At 46.0% G+C, this 18,113-nt stretch overlaps 6 protein-coding genes across 6 annotated transcripts; 1 reads left to right on the plus strand and 5 right to left on the minus strand.

The window, feature by feature from the left end:
• On the minus strand, positions 1–1,333 carry COCVIDRAFT_30821 (hypothetical protein; the record flags this gene model as incomplete). The annotated part of the gene is made up of 2 exons (XM_014696173.1): positions 1–924; positions 995–1,333. 2 exons carry the CDS (start codon positions 1,331–1,333, stop codon positions 1–3), a joined length of 1,263 nt encoding a protein of 420 aa, XP_014551659.1.
• A 1,337-nt stretch (positions 1,334–2,670) lies between these two features.
• COCVIDRAFT_30822 (hypothetical protein) lies at positions 2,671–3,866 on the plus strand (the record flags this gene model as incomplete). Its single annotated transcript, XM_014696174.1, has 2 exons — positions 2,671–2,774; positions 2,897–3,866. 2 exons carry the CDS (start codon positions 2,671–2,673, stop codon positions 3,864–3,866), a joined length of 1,074 nt encoding a protein of 357 aa, XP_014551660.1.
• Positions 3,867–7,643: 3,777 nt separating this feature from the next.
• COCVIDRAFT_30823 (hypothetical protein) lies at positions 7,644–9,324 on the minus strand (the record flags this gene model as incomplete). Its single annotated transcript, XM_014696175.1, has 2 exons — positions 7,644–8,930; positions 8,986–9,324. 2 exons carry the CDS (start codon positions 9,322–9,324, stop codon positions 7,644–7,646), a joined length of 1,626 nt encoding a protein of 541 aa, XP_014551661.1.
• Positions 9,325–10,523: 1,199 nt separating this feature from the next.
• On the minus strand, positions 10,524–11,457 carry COCVIDRAFT_112265 (hypothetical protein; the record flags this gene model as incomplete). The annotated part of the gene is made up of 2 exons (XM_014696176.1): positions 10,524–11,317; positions 11,388–11,457. The coding sequence occupies 2 exons, from the start codon at positions 11,455–11,457 to the stop codon at positions 10,524–10,526; spliced, it is 864 nt and encodes a 287-aa protein (XP_014551662.1).
• Positions 11,458–13,801: 2,344 nt separating this feature from the next.
• Positions 13,802–15,610, minus strand: COCVIDRAFT_112236 (hypothetical protein; the record flags this gene model as incomplete). The annotated part of the gene is made up of 5 exons (XM_014696177.1): positions 13,802–14,149; positions 14,205–14,801; positions 14,851–15,155; positions 15,209–15,370; positions 15,418–15,610. 5 exons carry the CDS (start codon positions 15,608–15,610, stop codon positions 13,802–13,804), a joined length of 1,605 nt encoding a protein of 534 aa, XP_014551663.1.
• Positions 15,611–16,165: 555 nt separating this feature from the next.
• On the minus strand, positions 16,166–17,905 carry COCVIDRAFT_42048 (hypothetical protein; the record flags this gene model as incomplete). Its single annotated transcript, XM_014696178.1, has 6 exons — positions 16,166–16,294; positions 16,351–16,417; positions 16,457–17,110; positions 17,225–17,360; positions 17,410–17,711; positions 17,748–17,905. 6 exons carry the CDS (start codon positions 17,903–17,905, stop codon positions 16,166–16,168), a joined length of 1,446 nt encoding a protein of 481 aa, XP_014551664.1.
• Between the last annotated feature and the right edge of the window lie 208 nt (positions 17,906–18,113).

The raw sequence follows: 18,113 nt of genomic DNA on the forward strand, positions 1-18,113 counted from the left end.
TTACAGCATGACAGCCATGCCCTGAGCGCTCTTTCCTGCACCCATCCTTCCCAAATCGAAATGCTGTATCTGCTTCATTGAACCCTTTCCTCCCGACACATCCAATACTGTGATTGCTGCATTCGTTGTTCCATTACCCGGACTGAGTGCGTAAACAAAATCACCTGCAGCGCGGAGATCGACAAGACCTGGATCGCCGTTTGCGGAAAGATCGAGCTCCTTAATGATACTCGCATTGTCCAGGCTCATCTCTACAACCCGGTTCACACCAACATCAGTCACAAACGCGCTGTTTGTCGAGTCGGAGATGGTAGCCCAGCAGGTTGCTTTCTGGCCTCCAATTGTACCTGCGCCCTGGACAGTTGCCTGACCCGCCGAGTCCACCTTCAAGACGGCCGCACCGAATGACGCATCAGTGACAAAAAGTGACGAAGGGTCTTTGGCCATAATCGCAGAGCCGAATAACACAGCCGTGCCATTGGGCGAGCTCTGCATACCCTTTGTTGAAACTTTGTTTGCGCCACCTTGACCAGCCTCGATGGGAAATGCTGAAAGAAACCCAGTATTGTTCACTGTTGGATCGCCTTTGACAGTGGTGAACAATGTTTTCTCATCTGCCGAGAAGAAGGTCTGTGATACAGTGTTTAGCGGTCCTACAGGCGGGGTCGTTTGCCCAAGGTCAAATGGCCGTAGACCGTCCATTCGGCCCATGCCTTTGCTAGAGAAGCTCGCACAAGAGATACCAGCTACTGCGCCCGAAGTTCCAACACATGCGATTTTGTTCTTTTTTGATGCAGCGACAGTGTTAGGGAACTCGCCTGGGACCTTGACCGGCTTGCCCACACAAGTCAACACTGTGGGGTCTTGGTTCGAGATGGCCATCATGGTAAGTGTGTTGGAGCCTGCATTGACGGCGAAGAGGTTCTAAGAAACGGGTTAGATTCTCGTGTTCTTTTCCACTAGGCAACATTCTAAGACCTGGTAGTAAACTTACATTGCCAGCCACTGTCAATGAAGACTGCGATGCTAGTGCGTCGGGCCCCTCCGGTTTCCCCTCTGCGTTGACAGCGGCTGATCCCGTGCCGCCTGTCTTTGCCATTTTCCCCGCAGATAGCCTGCCGTCGGCTCCAATGGGTAGTGCAATGACGGCGTTTTCAGCCTCGTTGGTGATAAGGTAGACTGCCTTTCCGACCTTTACGGCCTTGTTGGATCCTTGAGGTGTGCAGCTCATTCCATCCTGCTGCTTTCCCTGCTTCATACCAGGACCATATTGTTGATGCGGAGCCGCCACTGCCAGCAGGGGGAGCAAAGAGAAAAGAGCGGCAGTATACATCATGTCCACTTTTGAGGAGGTTTATGTAATGAAGGAAAAAAGTACTACAGTATTGAGGAAGAAGACGGGGTAGTCGATGTTGAGACGCAACGTTGTAAGTGTTGAACAAATCTCAGCTTTCCACCCCTCTTTATACACAGCTACCTTCTCCCTCTACAAGTCACTGCACATCCGATCTACTTAGTATTACCCACCAGTTCTCTCTCAGATGACTCTATCAAGATTTCCTAACCTGGCATAGCGCCCGCCTCGCAAGTAAAAGAGGGTCGTGCTTACCACAGACTGCATACATTGCGGGCGTCATAATAAGACCGCCAGCCTATCCTGAGGCTTTGGCTGTGTGTCAGAAGTGCTGGGAGCTTCACGCGAGCGGCAATCGGGTACACGGCTAAGTGCGAAACAGATTACATGTATCAGGGCACGAAGCAAAGACATGTTGCATCGATCTTTACTTGAAAAGGCAATTTGATTCTCGAAGCAAAATTACCTGTTACGGTTAGGCGTGGAACAAGCCCTTTGCGCTCGGTCTCTCCCTGCGCCCTGTCACCCTGCCCCCATGATTCCCCTCTTTGCGCATCATCCCTCGACCAGAGCAAACAAAAACGCAAAAAAACATACGACAGCGGGGATTTGCCAGTGGTCACCCGCCTGACTGCTAATTCGCCGGTAAACTGCTCAAGTACAGTTGATCGAACGGAGAATTCTGCTCTCAGTTTCCTATGATCGTATGTACTGGATGCAAAATTGGAGCTTTCGATATAGCGAGTGCCTTGGGCAGGAACCATGGGGGCCTGGCCTCAAACAGGGACGGTGGCGAGCGGTGAGTTTTCGGGGGGGCGTGCCCGCGCGCGCATGTGTGAACCGACCCCCAATTTGACGCTCGCATCTACAGCCTCTGGGCGGTCTGCCAGCCAATGGCGATTCGGAGCAAGGCGCTTAAGGTTTGCAGATTCATCGCAGGAGGAGATTTGTGCTGCGCATTGTGTTGACGACTGTGGGGATGCGGTAGTACTACTTATTACTAGTACTGAGGTGATGCCTACGTACCACGTCGCTCAGCCCGTGTCAGAACATCGTTTGCCCGTGTGAGCTGAGCTACATATACACCCAACCACGTCTATATCGAGAAACTGGCGCATTAGTCGCAACGACACGTGGCTGACAGGCTCCTTACGCGCTTTCCCGTCTTTGTCTCGCTCTCTTTTTCTTGTCAGGTTGTCGGCCGCACAGACAGTGACAGATGAGGAAATTCACATTCAAGCCTTTCAAAGGCGATAAGACGTCTTCTGCAGATGGTATGTGGCATGGGTCCCTTTTCACATCTGTCGTAAAGAACAATGATAGATGCTACAAGGCTTAGTGGTCTCACACGTGTGGCAGATTCGGCAGAACCTCGAAACCAAACACAGAGACGAAGAGAGCAGGTTCGTAAAGCACAAAAGTATGTCACATAGGTTTATTCACTTTTGTTTCTGCCATGTCGCACTGAACATGTTTCTGCTGGTGATATCATCAAGTATAGTATTCTTTCTGCCTGTCTTCCAAACCTAACCTAACGTTTAGAACCCACCGCGAACGAAAGGAAGCATACGTCGCGTCACTAGAAACCGAAGTCGTGCGCCTTCGTGCCAATGAAGCGCGCTTGGAGTTCGAAACCAAAGCACTGTATGCCGAAAACAATGTGCTGAAAAGACTCCTGACACAACAAGGCATTCCAGTGCCAGCGGAAACGGCACGAGGGCATCCCAATGACATCGCCCATGCATCCTCCACCAGCCCGGACAATTACTCAACCTCCTTCTGGGACGCAACAACCGACGATACCCTCACACTATCCATAGCGCAAGAAGACCCCAGCGCCAAACGAAAAAACCGTCGAAAACAAATCTACATCCAGCAGCCACAAGCCTTACCTAGACTCAACCCATCCTCTGCAGCCATCAACTTCTCCCAACCCATCTCACCCCCCTCCTCTGGCTCTCTACCATCGCACCTCGTCTCCCCCATCAATCCCACTCCAACATCAACCGCCAGACTCAGCACGCTAGACCCCGAAGCCTTAGGCATGGACTTTGTCTTAGCCCTCGAATCCCCTTGCCTCTCCCATATCGACGTCGGCCCACCCTCCTCCCCAAAGCACTCCCATTCGCACTCCGAAGATCCAGGTACAGCCCTAACAACATCTACCGGTCACGCCCTCACCCTTTCTGCCACCCTCCTCCACACACACCCTTCCCCCGCCGGCCAGCGCCTTTACTCGTCTAGCGCCTGGCGCGTCCCCCGAGCAAGCCTCTCGCAACTACTCCAGCTGTCTGCCCAGATCCCGCTAGCAGACGACGAAGTGACACCAATCCAAGCTTGGGAGTTTGTGCGGCAGCATGAGGGGTTTGGGGAGTTGGATCTTGCCCGTTGGGAGGTGCTAAAGGAGAAGCTAGTCGCGGCGGTAAATTGTTATAAGTTTGGGGGTGTAGTGGCCAAGGACGTGCTTGAAAATAGTGTTTTCGAAGCGTTTGTGGTGGGAAGGGTATTTTGAGGGGGGTGCGGGGGTGGAAAGAAGGAAGGATAAAGAATGAATCAAGAGATTGATCAAGAAAGATTTAGAGCAATGATTATAGAGCATTAGTCCTTAGCTGCCTAGTGAAAACAACTCGTCGTCCACTATCTATTCTTTTTCGGAGAATCTCCACCCTCAAGAACTTGGAAATCCAGAGCCTTCGACTCCTTGTAGGTGTGCCAGGAAGCAAGCTTGAAGCCAGTTTGCAAATTGAGTTTCTGGGTCCAGATAACAAACCTCTTCCGTATGAAGTAATATGAGGTGTCTGGGCGGGGATTTCATACAAGAGAAAGATTCACGTTGATAGCACACAACACAAGATCACAAGGAACTTCGGTAAAACTCTACTTGGAGCAGTTTCGATATTGCGATTGCGACTGTTTGTTGTGGATTAGTGCTATTTGCATTGATCAAAACTACAACATGAAACACGATCCATAGGTACAACTGATGGGAGCTCTATATAACCGAGCCTTGTGTTCTTATCTGGTTAGGTGGTGAGACCCATGACAGCGCGCAAGCAATACGCGATCCGGAAGCACTTAGCGAACACAAACACTTTCATTAGACTAGCTTCTGTGGAAGTGTCGACGGTACGAGCGGGGGTTGGTTACCAGCGCCTACAGACATCATTGGTCCGCTAAAGAATCTTAAGAATAAGGTATAAAGTGTGCTTAGCTTGAGATAATGTGCAGGGTCTACTAGATCCGCTAGATATTTATAAGTGTTAATCCTCTACCTACTTCACCTTTTCTATCGTCTATCTTGTTTACGCATGCGTCTTTTAGTGTCTGTATTTCTTATACCTTCTTAGTGTCGTTAAATTATACCGGGTTTCTAAATACGACCAGGCAAAGGAAAAAGCATAAATACGTGCTTCAGAGCCACCCAAACACTGATAGTTATGCTCTCAGTCTATAGATCCACTTATGGTCAGCTTAAAGATAGAAGATGCACGCAGCCCTCCAGAACTCTATATTGTAGAGTCAAAAAGCACGGTTAAGGTAGCCACAATCGACACAACTAGCTAGATAGGTAAATTTCCGGGTGCAGCATTTATAGACCCTATCATTCCTAGTACTAAAGAGATGCATTGCGTCAGTTTCGCCTTCCTAATTAAATATCCTACTAGTACGCACAAACACGCTACTTTGCTCTTTAACCTTAGTATTCGCAAAGACTAGGGAAATAGCTTAACTACCTTTATAGAAGCAGCTAAGCAGGTAGGCTATATTATTAAGGTAGAAAAGGATGTCGCAACTGTACTACGTAAGAACGGTCAGGATTTGGCTAGTATAAAAGGTATTGTCTAGTCTTACTAGCATTTCGACCACGTCGGCAACACCAACACCTTTCCTTAGTTGACAGACATTATTATTAGACTAGGTTTCAAATCCTATCATTTACCCGCGTTCCCCACCATTCCGGAGTCTTAGGTAGATAAGAGAGCATAGATAGGCCGTGCGCTTAACGAGATCGACTTTAGGAAAGAAGGCTAAGAGCTTAGAATTAGAAAATTTAACGCAATTAACTTGTATAGGGATAGAAGTTTTTACTTATTAGATACGCCTAGCCATGTAATTGAGCATATTTCAGGTCTTGCCAGAACTACAGTTAATCCTCCGACATTTACATTCATGGGTGGAGATGTGGCACACCACAGTAGTCAGTTCCGACAAAATAAATATATAACCTTGCCTAGAGAAATTGATCCGAACCTATTAAAGCATGCTCTGACCCAACCACCACCGAAATGCCCTGCCGAGATGTTCCTTTCAATTCACCCCAAAAAGAGTCGCACTTTACCATTCTTCAATCCAACTGCAGCCGAAGGAGGGCAGCACTTATCAGCGTTAGAAGCAACACACAGCATCGAGAAAATAATTAATTTTAACGCATACGACAACATCTTTCCAGTCATTTCCCATAATAATAGCTTAATTAGTGTCGTAGATCTCTATCCAAGACCAGCAAACGACTAGCAAAAGAAGAGACAGAAGGATATAAGTCGATGGGGTTTCCTTAGAGAATTTATTCCAGGAATTAGTCAAGGTGGATAAGGTGCTTTTCGAGTACATAGTACAAAGACCTGAGTGTCAATCTATCATCGCGCTAGCACCGATTTCATTCGTAGTTGTGCTTTCTTTAGGAGAATGTCATCAGCTTTATGAAAACACCTTTGTTCTCTTATTCCTATACCCAATGATGACACCGTAATGATAAACAAGTCAAGGAGATCAGGGGGCTTCGTATCACCCGGATTATCAGCATTTACTAACACCCTTTCATCACATTAATTTCGCTACGGCTTCAACCAGCTAATAACTGCGCGCACTTCATTCAACTCATCAACCGTCGGTTGAATATCTCTCAAAATAAAATCGTCTACCAAAAGATTACCACTTAGTTATACCAGAGATAATAATCATGCCCTGAGCGGTGCCCGGAACAAACATACTCTACATCATAGAGCGTTTCTTTCGCTGTACAAGCTTTTAGAATCCCTTGGGAACATCCTTTTTCGCATTCAAATACTTTACCTAGAGTTGAGAGGGTAAAAAGCGAGTTTTAAGATACATTAGATGAATATGAATTGAACTTGACGTAATGCAACGACGATATCCATCAGCCTGAAAATCTTCTGTGTATATATATGTGTGTGTATGTGTGTGTGTGTGTGTTTAGATTTAACGTCCTGTCTAAAAGCCGCCTATAGGGCATGAGGACGGATAAGGCCCGGGACTTATGGTGCTGCAACACCACATAGTCTCATCTATTCGCGGGGAGTGTCTTACAAAGCATAGTATTCTCGCAACGCCTAGTCCATCAGTTGAGTAACCGCTGTTGTTAAAAATCCTCTGTCAAGTTGTAAAGGGAGACATTTCTTCAAAGCTGTATTCAAGAGGACCATGAACGACATAGGTTATATTAAAACTATAGATCATGTCGATGGGTTCGTGATGTTCGTAAAGAATCTCGAACGGGGAGCTAACAGTTCGAATTGTGTTCATCTTAACAACTCAAAAAGACTCACAAATAACAAACCTTTGCATAACAGGTGACGTTAGCCACAGCTTATTTATGTGACAGATTGAAGGTATATTTTCATAGATTCCTGTCCGGATTTATTAATCGAATCTATCAGATTGCGCAACTATACTTCCAATCATCGGCGGGTACAGTGTATGTAAGACTCCCACTCAGCTCAGTGGCTCTCTTCATGGTGCAACCATCTCATTGAGCTTTATACAGTCATCATACCTTTTCTCCGCCTTTGCTTCCTTCGTCGGAGATAGCAGACTTATGCGGAAGCCCGAACTTCCTTCAATGATCATTAATTTTAACAGGGAGTATGCTCAAAAAACAACATCTGGATCCTGAATCGAATAATTGGGGATCTGGAGCTGAATGCTCTGAAACGAAGAGGCGGACTAAGAGCAACGATCATGCATGCTGTGGGACAGGGATATGTGCAAAGGGAAGGTTAGGTCTACTACATTGGTGTGTTTATTTTTCCGCTGCAGTTTGGCATTGCTTTATTACCATTGACCCTTTATCAGAAGCCCATCTTTCTCATCACCGGTACTGGTGCCCTCGTACTAACAGATCGTATGTTTCCAGAGTATAATATATGTCACCTTAATTATAACAATTCAAACTATAGTCTCAGATTTATTGATATATATATCTACAGCTGCGTGCAAGGTGTCTTATCAGGAGCTGGGTATTCGAAAAAGAGTGCGTATGTAGTAGGTTTTACCCATACAAGGATTTGCAACTCCAACTGCTTGCCGCACTTACATCCCCACTTCCATTATACTTAGCCTGCTTTGGATACATGCACAACGGACGCTGCCTCGTTATCCCTATCTGGGTAGCCTCGTTGGCATACTTTGTGCCAATGATATAATCAGGCCCCTTGCCCTCCTCGACCCACCTCATCATTGCGAGCATGGCATCGTGATCAGCATCTTTGAAGCCAGGTACACTGTATACTGTAGGACCTAACGCTGAAGCTTGATTGGGCCCTGCAAAGTACCACGGTGCATTGACTGTGGGGAAGGTACCTGAGCAATGACCCATTCCTGGCACAAGGAAGAAGCGGAAGAAGTCGTCAACCTCAATGCCACGTGGCTTAAGTTCGCGAACGACCTGGTTGTAAAAGTATGTTGCTGAACCTGTGGGTATCAGTCCGTCACTCATGCCGTGATATGACAGAATCTTGCCACCCCTGGCATGGAAAGCTGAGAGATCGAACTTGACATTTGCGTTTCCAGGATCCATGGCGTCGGCAAGACGCTGGATGCTTTCGTTGTATTCGTACGGCGACCAATCTGCGCCAAAATTCAAAAAGTAGCGGACGTAGTCGGTGCCAAGTGGATTTGGTAGGTCGCTAGAGAGGAGTGCCCATTGAGGTTCACTTCCATAGTAGAGATGCGGGAAGGTAAATGTTTGATTCTCACTCCAGGAGTCTGAGTAGATCTTGGTCAAGGTCGATAGTTGAGGGGCAGTGAGACAACCGGCAGTACTAGTATTTTTGACGTTCTGACCACATAGGAGCTCTTCTGGGCGGAAGTTACAGCCTTGCGGGTCTGAGATGATAGTATCTTTGACGCCATCTTGGACATCACACTGCTTCATCACCTCTTTACCGATAGCACTGAACTTAGAAGGTGGGATGTGATGATCAGCTGTGGTTGGCAAATTGTACATTGCCACTTTGATCGTCCACGGCTGCAGGTGAGTTGTCCACCAAGCAGGGGCACCTGCGATGATACCGTCGAAGTCCTCAGGGTATCTCTCAGCTTCTTTCAACCCCTGTCGGCCTCCTGTTGAGCAACCGGCATAGTAATTGTACGAGATGTCTTTTGAGTAATACGCAGAGACAATCAGCTTGGCTGTCACTACCGATCCGTGCATAGCCCGATGTCCCCAATTCTCGATTTTGTCTGGTTGTCGGTATGCCCAGGATCCGTCTCCTGTGGATGAATTGTGGCCAGTATCTGTTGACATGGTCGCAAACCCATAACGACTGCCAGGTCCCTGTGTGTGCAATGGTTAGCAATAGTGACCTCATTCATGCGAGCTATAGACTTACCATGTCTTCCCAGTTGATACCTCCTCCAAACCCTCCATTGCCGACTGCTAAAAATCGACCATTCCATAATTCTGGTAGCAATAGTCCAAATCCATAAGTCGTATTACCAATAGACTGGACTTGTATAGAAATAGCACATAAAGCTGGAAGCCCGATTGGGTTTGTTGGATAGCCAGTGTCTCCCTTGGGCACCTGTAAAGTTGAATTTTCCTGGAGTGGGTATGCCCAGTTTACACTAGCATTTGCAGAAAGCACGGACTGGATGCTGGAAGGCGAGCAGTCAAGAGCTTGCGCCCCTCCGAATACGACACTATAGCTAAAGAGGCTCTTCCACTGCATGTTGAGACGCCTCTTCGTTACAATAGAAAGAGATATGGCTGCAAGAATAAATATATTGAACCAGAGATGCGCCATTCCCAAAAAAGCGATACCCGAGCCTTGATTAATGTCTGCCCCGCTAGTCCACTTTTTATTACGCGTTCCTAGCCGGTCGGCACTTGTTCTACATCTTGGCAGCTTTTGTGTTAAGATTATTGCGATTTTTGCATGAACTGCCACGGGCTCTCTACTTTGGGGTAGCTAGTCGCCGTTGCACGCTAGCTTCAACCCCACAATTGCGGGGAAGCAGTCTCTCATCCCGATCCTACCTTCCTATTCGCGTTTGGTTTAACCCCACACTAGTTTTCAAAGCACCAATGGTGCTATCCTAATTTTTTTTTTCATCAATTTAGAAAAGCCGAGGCTAGTGACTTCTTATCGCGGGCCCGCAAGGTAGCTTCGATTGAATCAGAAGCCAGAATCAGTGTGTCGCAGAGACAGCCAACTAACACTATTTTTTACTACATCTCGCTAAGTACTCTACAAGTATAACATCGTGACTAGTGATGGTACGATGAATTTCTCCCTTAGTAAGGAAGATTAGGCTCTAACCCTGTTAGTGAGCTACCGACAAGTGGGATAATCATTGATAAGACATGCTTCATATTGTCTGACTTCGGAGAATGAATTGAGGAATGTTTTGACTTCAAAAGCAGGACGACAGTGCGATAAGTCTTGGGTATATGGCAAAGAGCCATGCGTAGTCGTATTCGCGGACAGCGAAACTTTGTTGCATTGTTCTAGGGTTGTATGCCGTGCTCTGGGTGGCCTTCATCCTCTGTACAGGCAAACTCGAAAAAAGTTTCCAATATTTGATCAACAGCCATCGTGTCATGAAGACATTAGAAGTTCTCCAAGATTGCTATCCTAGATTAGGGGGGCTTACTTCTACCACTTTTCTTCCTAGAGGTTTTTGGCCAGACGAAGAATCATTCTGTGTAAGGAAAAAGGCTGACGTCGACCATATGAGGCGTGGGATTATTGTGCAGAAGATAGCAATAAGCGAAACGAAGACAGCAGAGTTAGGTTGGTGGGTAATACACAATGTCCACGTTCATTATTAATTTCAGCACAGTTCTAGTAATGATGCTTATTGGAAGGGTGTGATTCGAACTACGACATCTATCTTGGCGACTAAGACTGCTAGATGATTTTAGCTATTACTTAAAAAAGTCTAGTGGCCTCTCCTGGGTATCATACAGTGCAAATCCTTCTAATCTTTTACTCTCATCTTCCACAGAGGTCGGGACGATATATCCAGCCTCATCGCGCGCTTCTTCATAGTGGGCCTTCACTGTGTCGATGGTATATTCTCCAGTTCCGCAGAAGACTCCATTCGTTTCGGCAAGGAACATCCGACCTATACTGCGCCCATAACTGGCAATCATTTCGCCGGTATCTTCATTGGCTTCGTGGGCTAGCCAGGCGCAGACGGGCGAAGTAGTCCACGCAGGTAACGCCTGGGCCGCCCGATCCCATTTTGATTCAGGAAGGATCGTTTTGGCCATTGGCATGAATGCCACTGGCCCAAGAGCATTTACTTTGATCTCAAACTCTCTTTCTTCGTATGCCAGGGAACGCATCAACCCATACAGCGCACCTTTGGCGGTGACGTACGCACTATTGGACGGCATACCGAATATGGAGCTGGAGCATACCATGACTATCTTGCTGTATCCTGCTTTTTTCATGTGTGGCCACACAAACTGTGACAGGTGCCAGCTGCCCATGACATGCACATCAAATGTTCGCGAGAGGTCATCGAGAGCCATATCTTCGAAGGGCTTTGCGATATCAATTCCAGCATTATTGATGAGCACATCGACACGTCCGTATTGTTTAATGGCAGTCGCGACAATAGCCTCGCATGTTTTGCGGTCAGCGACAGATCCAAAAGCCGCAATTGCATTCCCTCCATCTCCTGTTATAAGGGCCAAAGTCTCCTTCGTGGAATCTTCAAAGAGATCATTCAACGATATTGGCACCAAGGCGGCCAAACAGCTTCGCATGCTCCCGGCCTATACTTCCTCCAGCACCGGTAATGATCACTACCCTGTTATCAAATCGAAGTTTTCCACCGTCTTTGGACGCCATGCTGAGAAGTCCGCCTCGATCTTTTTGTGATTTTGTCCAAAGTATTATACTCGATATTATTTCTGAGGTCTGTCTGCAGTTGAGCTGGGTATAATACCCGGTTGCCTTTATGCTCCTGTGGTGCCAAATATAGTCAAGAATAGTAGATTCTTAACCCCGCTTCTCAACCCCGCTTCTCACCCTTAGTCCTTATGAAGTTCCCCGCATTATGGTCGAGAATCAACGACCACCCAGTAGTTAAGCAACTGGTCCTTTTATCCTTGCCCACATTACAGCCTAGCCCAAATCCAGTCATGGTTTGAGTTATCCTTCGTCATAGTTTCAGGGTTTCTACTTAGATTCACTCCATGCATGCACGTAGAAAAGTAGGTGTTTCTCTGATATGCACGCAGATCTAAAACTATGTCACACTCAGTGTTGACCTTGCGCATTTCGTTCCTTGAGATCAATCTCTTTTAGCAATGACAAGGTAGCAGCAAAACGAGTTAGAAATCACCACGACATATGTATTGAGATGCTATAGTGAATGTATCGAGGAATTCATATCAATTCGCCAAAAGCTGGCTTAAAACCACACCAGCTGACCCTGCAGCGCTTATTTTACTAGCGAGGCGGTCCATAGGGTGGCCATATTCACGTATGGGCCATGCGCACTACGTACGCAAGGAATCCCAACTGCGTTGGTCTGGGAACTCGCTATAGCATTTTTCTTTCTTGTGCGTTCCAGCATTTAACCTACATACCTACACGTTCCCAAAATTCATTAGTAAAAGGATGATGAACATATGAAGAGATCCTTAAACATACACGATATTTCAACCCAAGACCGCAACTTGGGTCAGTGCTGCCGGACCCTGAAGTACAAGCGTAGCCAGCACAATAGGCTCAAGGGACGAGGGTGTCGAGTAGCGCAAGAACAGCGACTGAAACCTTTATCTTGTTGAGGTAGTTACGGGATCTTGTAGCCGTTGAGTTGTTTTAGATTAGGCTCTCCAAGGGAGAAGATGTAGTTTAGACTTCACTGAAGAATGTTGTAGAATGTAGTAAAGAGAATAGGTTAAAAAAAGCAGCTGTTCTATATCTTCTCACAGTGCTTGACCGAGAATAGGCCCTGAGCTATTAGAACCACCTAAGCTGACCTTAGTTCAAATTATGATATAGCAATGCTACTCTCGTGTCAGCCCATGTCGGACATATAGTCAATCAGAGTTCTCTATTATGCCAATGTTACGTTACTTCAGATGTACGGATATCAAGAAACTCAGCACTAAACATGATCATAGTGTTTTTTTACTAGTAGCTATTTGAGAGTGGCTCCTCAAAATCACGTTTGAGAGAACACTGAGATCTCACACCACTACCCCACCGTGACGCAACTTCGGTGCTTCGGCCAGCGATGATATATCAGGTGACATACCCGGTAGGGTATGCTCTTGCTGGCTACTATATCGAGCGAACAAGTGGTTCAGGGGTCCAACGGTATGTTCCGTGGAAGGGTGATGTGATTTATCCCAACTGAAGTCCTGAAAACAGTAGTTTTTATACTTTATAATGCATTCTCACCGCCACTCTAAGTATAGATTCTATATCCAAGGCTAGAGATACGGTCTGAAAGCGGTTCATCAAACTTCTGCCATCGTCAGTGTCAGTGATCATGATAAACTGATTTTCATCATTGAGGAAGATAGTTCTGACGAACAAGACGTCTACGGTATCGAACTGTACTTATTTCTACACGTTAGGTCTGTTTTCCTAGGAATCTTCTACTCTGTCGGGTTCAGTCAGGAAAATATAATTCATCACCCACTTCGATGACGAAGGACCTGCGATTTCATGGATTGGAGTCGGATGTGTTACTTGAAAGAGAAATTTGTAAACCTCGTAGAAAGAGAGCACTGGCAAAGGTATTGGAAGTAATCTGCAAAATGATCGGAATGAGCGCGCCTATTTATGGAATGGATACTCATCTCCATTGATATACCCTATGCTCATAAGAATGATAAAACCATCAATCATCTTATTTATATTAAAATAGAATATCGTCGTTATTCCGACCAGATTGGCATCAGTGATTGCCAATATATTGAAGCGCCATCAACCAAGTCTACCATGCGAGCTATTAGTTGAAATTGTAGATACCTGGTCCACGTTTGGACTAGCATAGTTACTCACTGCGCCCATGTCCTGGAAAAGAAATATTCTTAGTGACGGTTGCTCATCATTATGTTTTACAGGAAAGCAAAGGAGGTATGGTAGAATAGTATTTCTTTGATTATCTAATATGGAAAGATAACCATTCATATAGAGCGCTGTAAATATGGCTAATGTTGTGTTAACTTGGATTCTAAGCCCAATCGCTCCAATGGGTGTTGTCTCTATAGGAGTACTCGTTACTCAATACATTCGCCTTCTGCGGACCTTCAACCTCGAGAAGGTAACCCAAAGCACACATATCAAAAGAAACTTTTGGCTGCACTGAGTAGAAATAGTCATACTTCTCGTGCATGGCGTCTCCTAGTGTGTTGACATTGCATTGGGGATGCAAGGTTTTCCACGGTTTCACACATACCTCGCCCTTGCATGACTTGAGCACCATGGTGAGTGCATCAAGTCGCGTTTGCAAAGCATCGATCTTGAAATTTCCGATTGAGCTATTTGATCCCCATAGATTGTGCATCTGGTGAAGATCGGTCTGGTCACAGTCAGAATCAGGCACAGCATCCGGAGGCAGATGCGGGACGACTAACCTTCATGTCATAGAGCTCATGTTCATTAGTGCACCATACTGTATATGATATGTCATAATCAGGCGATACAATGCGCAGACTCTTATATGTATTGTTTGGTAACTTGGCATTACCGCTGTAAAGTCCCTCGCCGAGGCTTGGACCCCAGAACTCCACATTGACATGCTCGATTTTGGCATCTTCAATGTCCGCAGTAGCTATAGGCATAGGTGTTCCATCAAATTGCTTTCGCAGTGGAATGTTCGCGAGTTTGAGTATTGTAGGCGCAATATCGGTGTGGGTAGTTGGGAGCTCAATAGTATGGCCTTTGGGCACACCTGGTCCACGAATGAACATAGGTACGCTGATATCTTCTTCATATGAAGAGCATTTGCCTGGGCTGAGACGGTGTTGACCAATGTGGAAGCCATTGTCTGCAGTGTAGAAGATGAATGTGTTTTCCAAGACATTCATAGCTTCGAGTTTGTTCACCACTGCCTCGATAAGGTCATCAACAGATGCGAGCGTTGCAAGTCGAAGCCGATAGAATTCGTCGTTATAAGCAAGAACGGTATCATTTAGTCGTGGTAAGCCTTTCACGTAACTCGCACCACTTACCTGTATTTACATGTTAAAGATAGCCGCTATAGATTTCAGTGCTGCTTACCATCTCAGGGTTGAAATTTGGCGTGCGTGGCACCTTGACCCCATGGTACAAATCCTTGTATCGCTCCGCAGGTACAGGTGGGTTAAAGACAGCCTTGCCATCCTCAAAGGTGGTTTCTGAGTGAGGAGCGATAGGCATAACTCCAAGAAAGAACGGTGCATGTGATTTTGCCGCCTCTTCGAGGAAGCCAATAGATTTGTTAGTAATAAGGTCTGTGCTGTACTGCCCGGGATAATTCTTTGGGGGTTCTCTGTTGCGCTGCATTGTGGCGTTGTTGTAGACGTATGTCCCTGGGTCGATCAAGACTTGGAGGACTTAGTATAGAATCTTGAAAAGTAACAAGAGAGCTCAAACGCACAATCGGATCCATTCCAAGCATTTGGATATGGGTTGTTATAAGTTGACACGGAATGAGAGTTCATCAACTTCCCAGTGTAGTAGGTATTGTACCCTGCTTCCTGAAGCCAAACAGGCAGGTAATTATCATTGAATCCTCTCTCTATGAACTTCGGATAACCACCTGTGTTGACTGTTAGATTTGCCACAAAAATGAAGAGGTCAGTCTACCAAATGGTGGGGAGACATCTGTAACATTGGTGTTGTGCCCCGCCATGCCCGTCCATAACGAAACCCGTGAAGGACAACATACAGACATTGTTACGAAATGATTTTTGTATGTGACCCCCTGGGAAGAAAAGTGTTTTCGGATTGCGGGTTGGTAGTCTAACGAGTTCATTTGTAGGTCTTGGTCGTCTGTCATTATGAAGACAAAGTTCGGCCTCTTTCCTGGTTGCAGCAGGTTTGGTGCGTTTAATGAAGCGCTGGTGGTAGGACCTTGGCACAGCAAGCATTGACGAGAACCTCCAGAATTGGACAGCGCACCATAAAGGAGTAGACTACCTGCAAGTAGTAGAGAACCAAAGTTAAAAGCCATTCTTAGTAGGTGACAATGATAGTGACAAACTTGTAGATAGACTACCAATAGTCAGTGCGCTTTTTCCTTAAATATTCTACAAGAACTAGTTCATGACGTGATTTTAGTGCATGTGTGCGAATACAGACCCACCAAGATTAAATCTTGTTGCGCCCATCTCTTAATCACATCATTATTAAGAGCGATAACGGGAATTTATCATCTGCTGCTGAATGACTGCTAATATTCCTTAGTTGATAGGGGTCTTTTAGGTGAGCTAGCACACTTGGTCGAACAGTCTCACCAATCGAAATCGAGAGTTACACTTCAGCTAGAGTATGGATGGAGCAATCTTCAGCATTTCACTAGGTGAGGCTTATATACAAATACATATAGCAGTTTTTACGACATATCGAAATCAATATACCCGCTCGCTTCCGTTTCATTGATACTATAGTAATAATTCGGCACTCTACCAAGATAGATCAATGACTCCCTGGTCTTTCCTGGAATATTGGTGCCCATATACCACTACCATAAAGTTAGTTTATTCTTCTTTTAGCGCTCATTATCTCTCTATAACTCACAGAATCTACGCTCAGTAGTAAGGATGCGTTCGCAAGCTTCCATATAAGCTCCTTCCATTCATCTTCACTCCGCTCCTGTGCCTGAATCTTGCGGAGCGAATTTCACTCCACGTAGTTGATCATTTGTAAAATCCAGTTGCCCTGTAGCTCAGCACACGTTGGTCCATTGCACAAGGTATTTGGGGCTTGCGGGCCGTATGTGAAAAACATATTAGGGAAGCCTGCCACTGCCATGCCGAGATACGTCTTTGTGTCATCTTTCCAGTGCTCACTCAAACTTTCGCCCGACGAGCTGCGGATGTCGATCTGTTTCAAACCTCCTGTGATTACGTCGTATCCCGTCGTGCTGATGATGTAGTCAAACTCGTACTCATTATCAATGGTTTTAATTCTGGTCTCAGTAATTTCCTGGATCGGTGTACCCTTGTCACGGATGTCAACCAAAGAGACGTTCGGTTTTTCGTACATCTCAATGTAGTCATTCTCCAGCGAGATGCGTTTACATCCAAAGGCGTAAGGTTGTTCCATTGGTGCAAGAATGTCCGCAACCTTGGGTTCTTTGATCCCAGCTCGTGTCTCGTCCCGCCAGAAGTTGTATGCTTCACGATTAGCTTCTTGAGTGAAAATCATGTCGTTGTATTTCGCAAGCCAGAACTTGAAGTCTTCTTGTTTCCATAATTCTTCATATGTTTTTAGTCGTTGTTCTGGAGTATCATCAAAGGTTGAGCGTGGAAGAAAATTAAAAGAGAAACCTGAAAAGCTACCTGGTCATTCAGCAAAATGCTTTGGATGATTGGGCTTGGGAATTGCTTGTTGGGGAGCCTCGTAGTTCACTTGTTCCATTGGCAAAGATATATGCAGCGTCCATTAGAACCCATTAAGATGGCCCGCAACCTTGCTTAGCTCTTGAGCCAATTGAATGCCAGTTGATCCAGTGCCGATAACAGCCACCTTCTTGGCTCGGAAGTCAGGCTCTTCATGAGGCCAATTCGATGGGTGTAAGAAAGTTCCTAGCGCAAGTGGTTAGTAGGCTTCATAGAGACATATACGCATGCTAACCTTTGAAAGACTTTATTCCTTTCCAGTTGGGAATATACCGCTTCGCTGCAAAACCCGTGTTCAGCAGTAGGAACTTCACTTTGTAAGTCATCCCGGTATTAGTCTTCAGAGTCCATTTCGCATCATCGTCACTCAAAGCCGCTGACGACACAAAGTTATTGAACTCCGTGTCCTTCCTCAGGTCCCATACCTTGGCCACGTTTTGGAAATAATCGCAGAGCTCCTCGCTGCCTGGAAAACGTTGCTTCCATGTCCATTCTTTCCATAATGCTGGATCAGAGATTTCATAGCTGGGAACAGCACTATCGACGCGTGCACCGGAATACCGGTTCTAGTACCAAATGCCTCCGTAATCTGATCCTTGTTCCACAAGCTTGACACTGTAGCCAGCATCTCGGAGAATCTTAAGCTGGTATACACCACCGAAGCCTGCACCAACGATCAAAGAGTCGTACTCTTTGAACGAAGCGTCATCGGCGACTTCAGACGGATCCATGTTGTGTCGCACAGCTTCACAATGTACCACTTGAAACGGATTATGACGGAATAGAGTGAACATTATGGCTTTCGTCGCCAGAGGAAGAAAATGAAAGACTCCATTAATCTAGAAGGGAATGATGGATTTATCCTCGGAGAGTGAGCGTCTTGGTTACCTCAGCTAACTGAGTGCCACTTGATATGCACGGCCGTCACATGCGCAGAAT

This window comes from Bipolaris victoriae, assembly GCF_000527765.1.
Source record: "Bipolaris victoriae FI3 unplaced genomic scaffold scaffold_131, whole genome shotgun sequence".
NCBI lineage: Eukaryota > Fungi > Ascomycota > Dothideomycetes > Pleosporales > Pleosporaceae > Bipolaris > Bipolaris victoriae.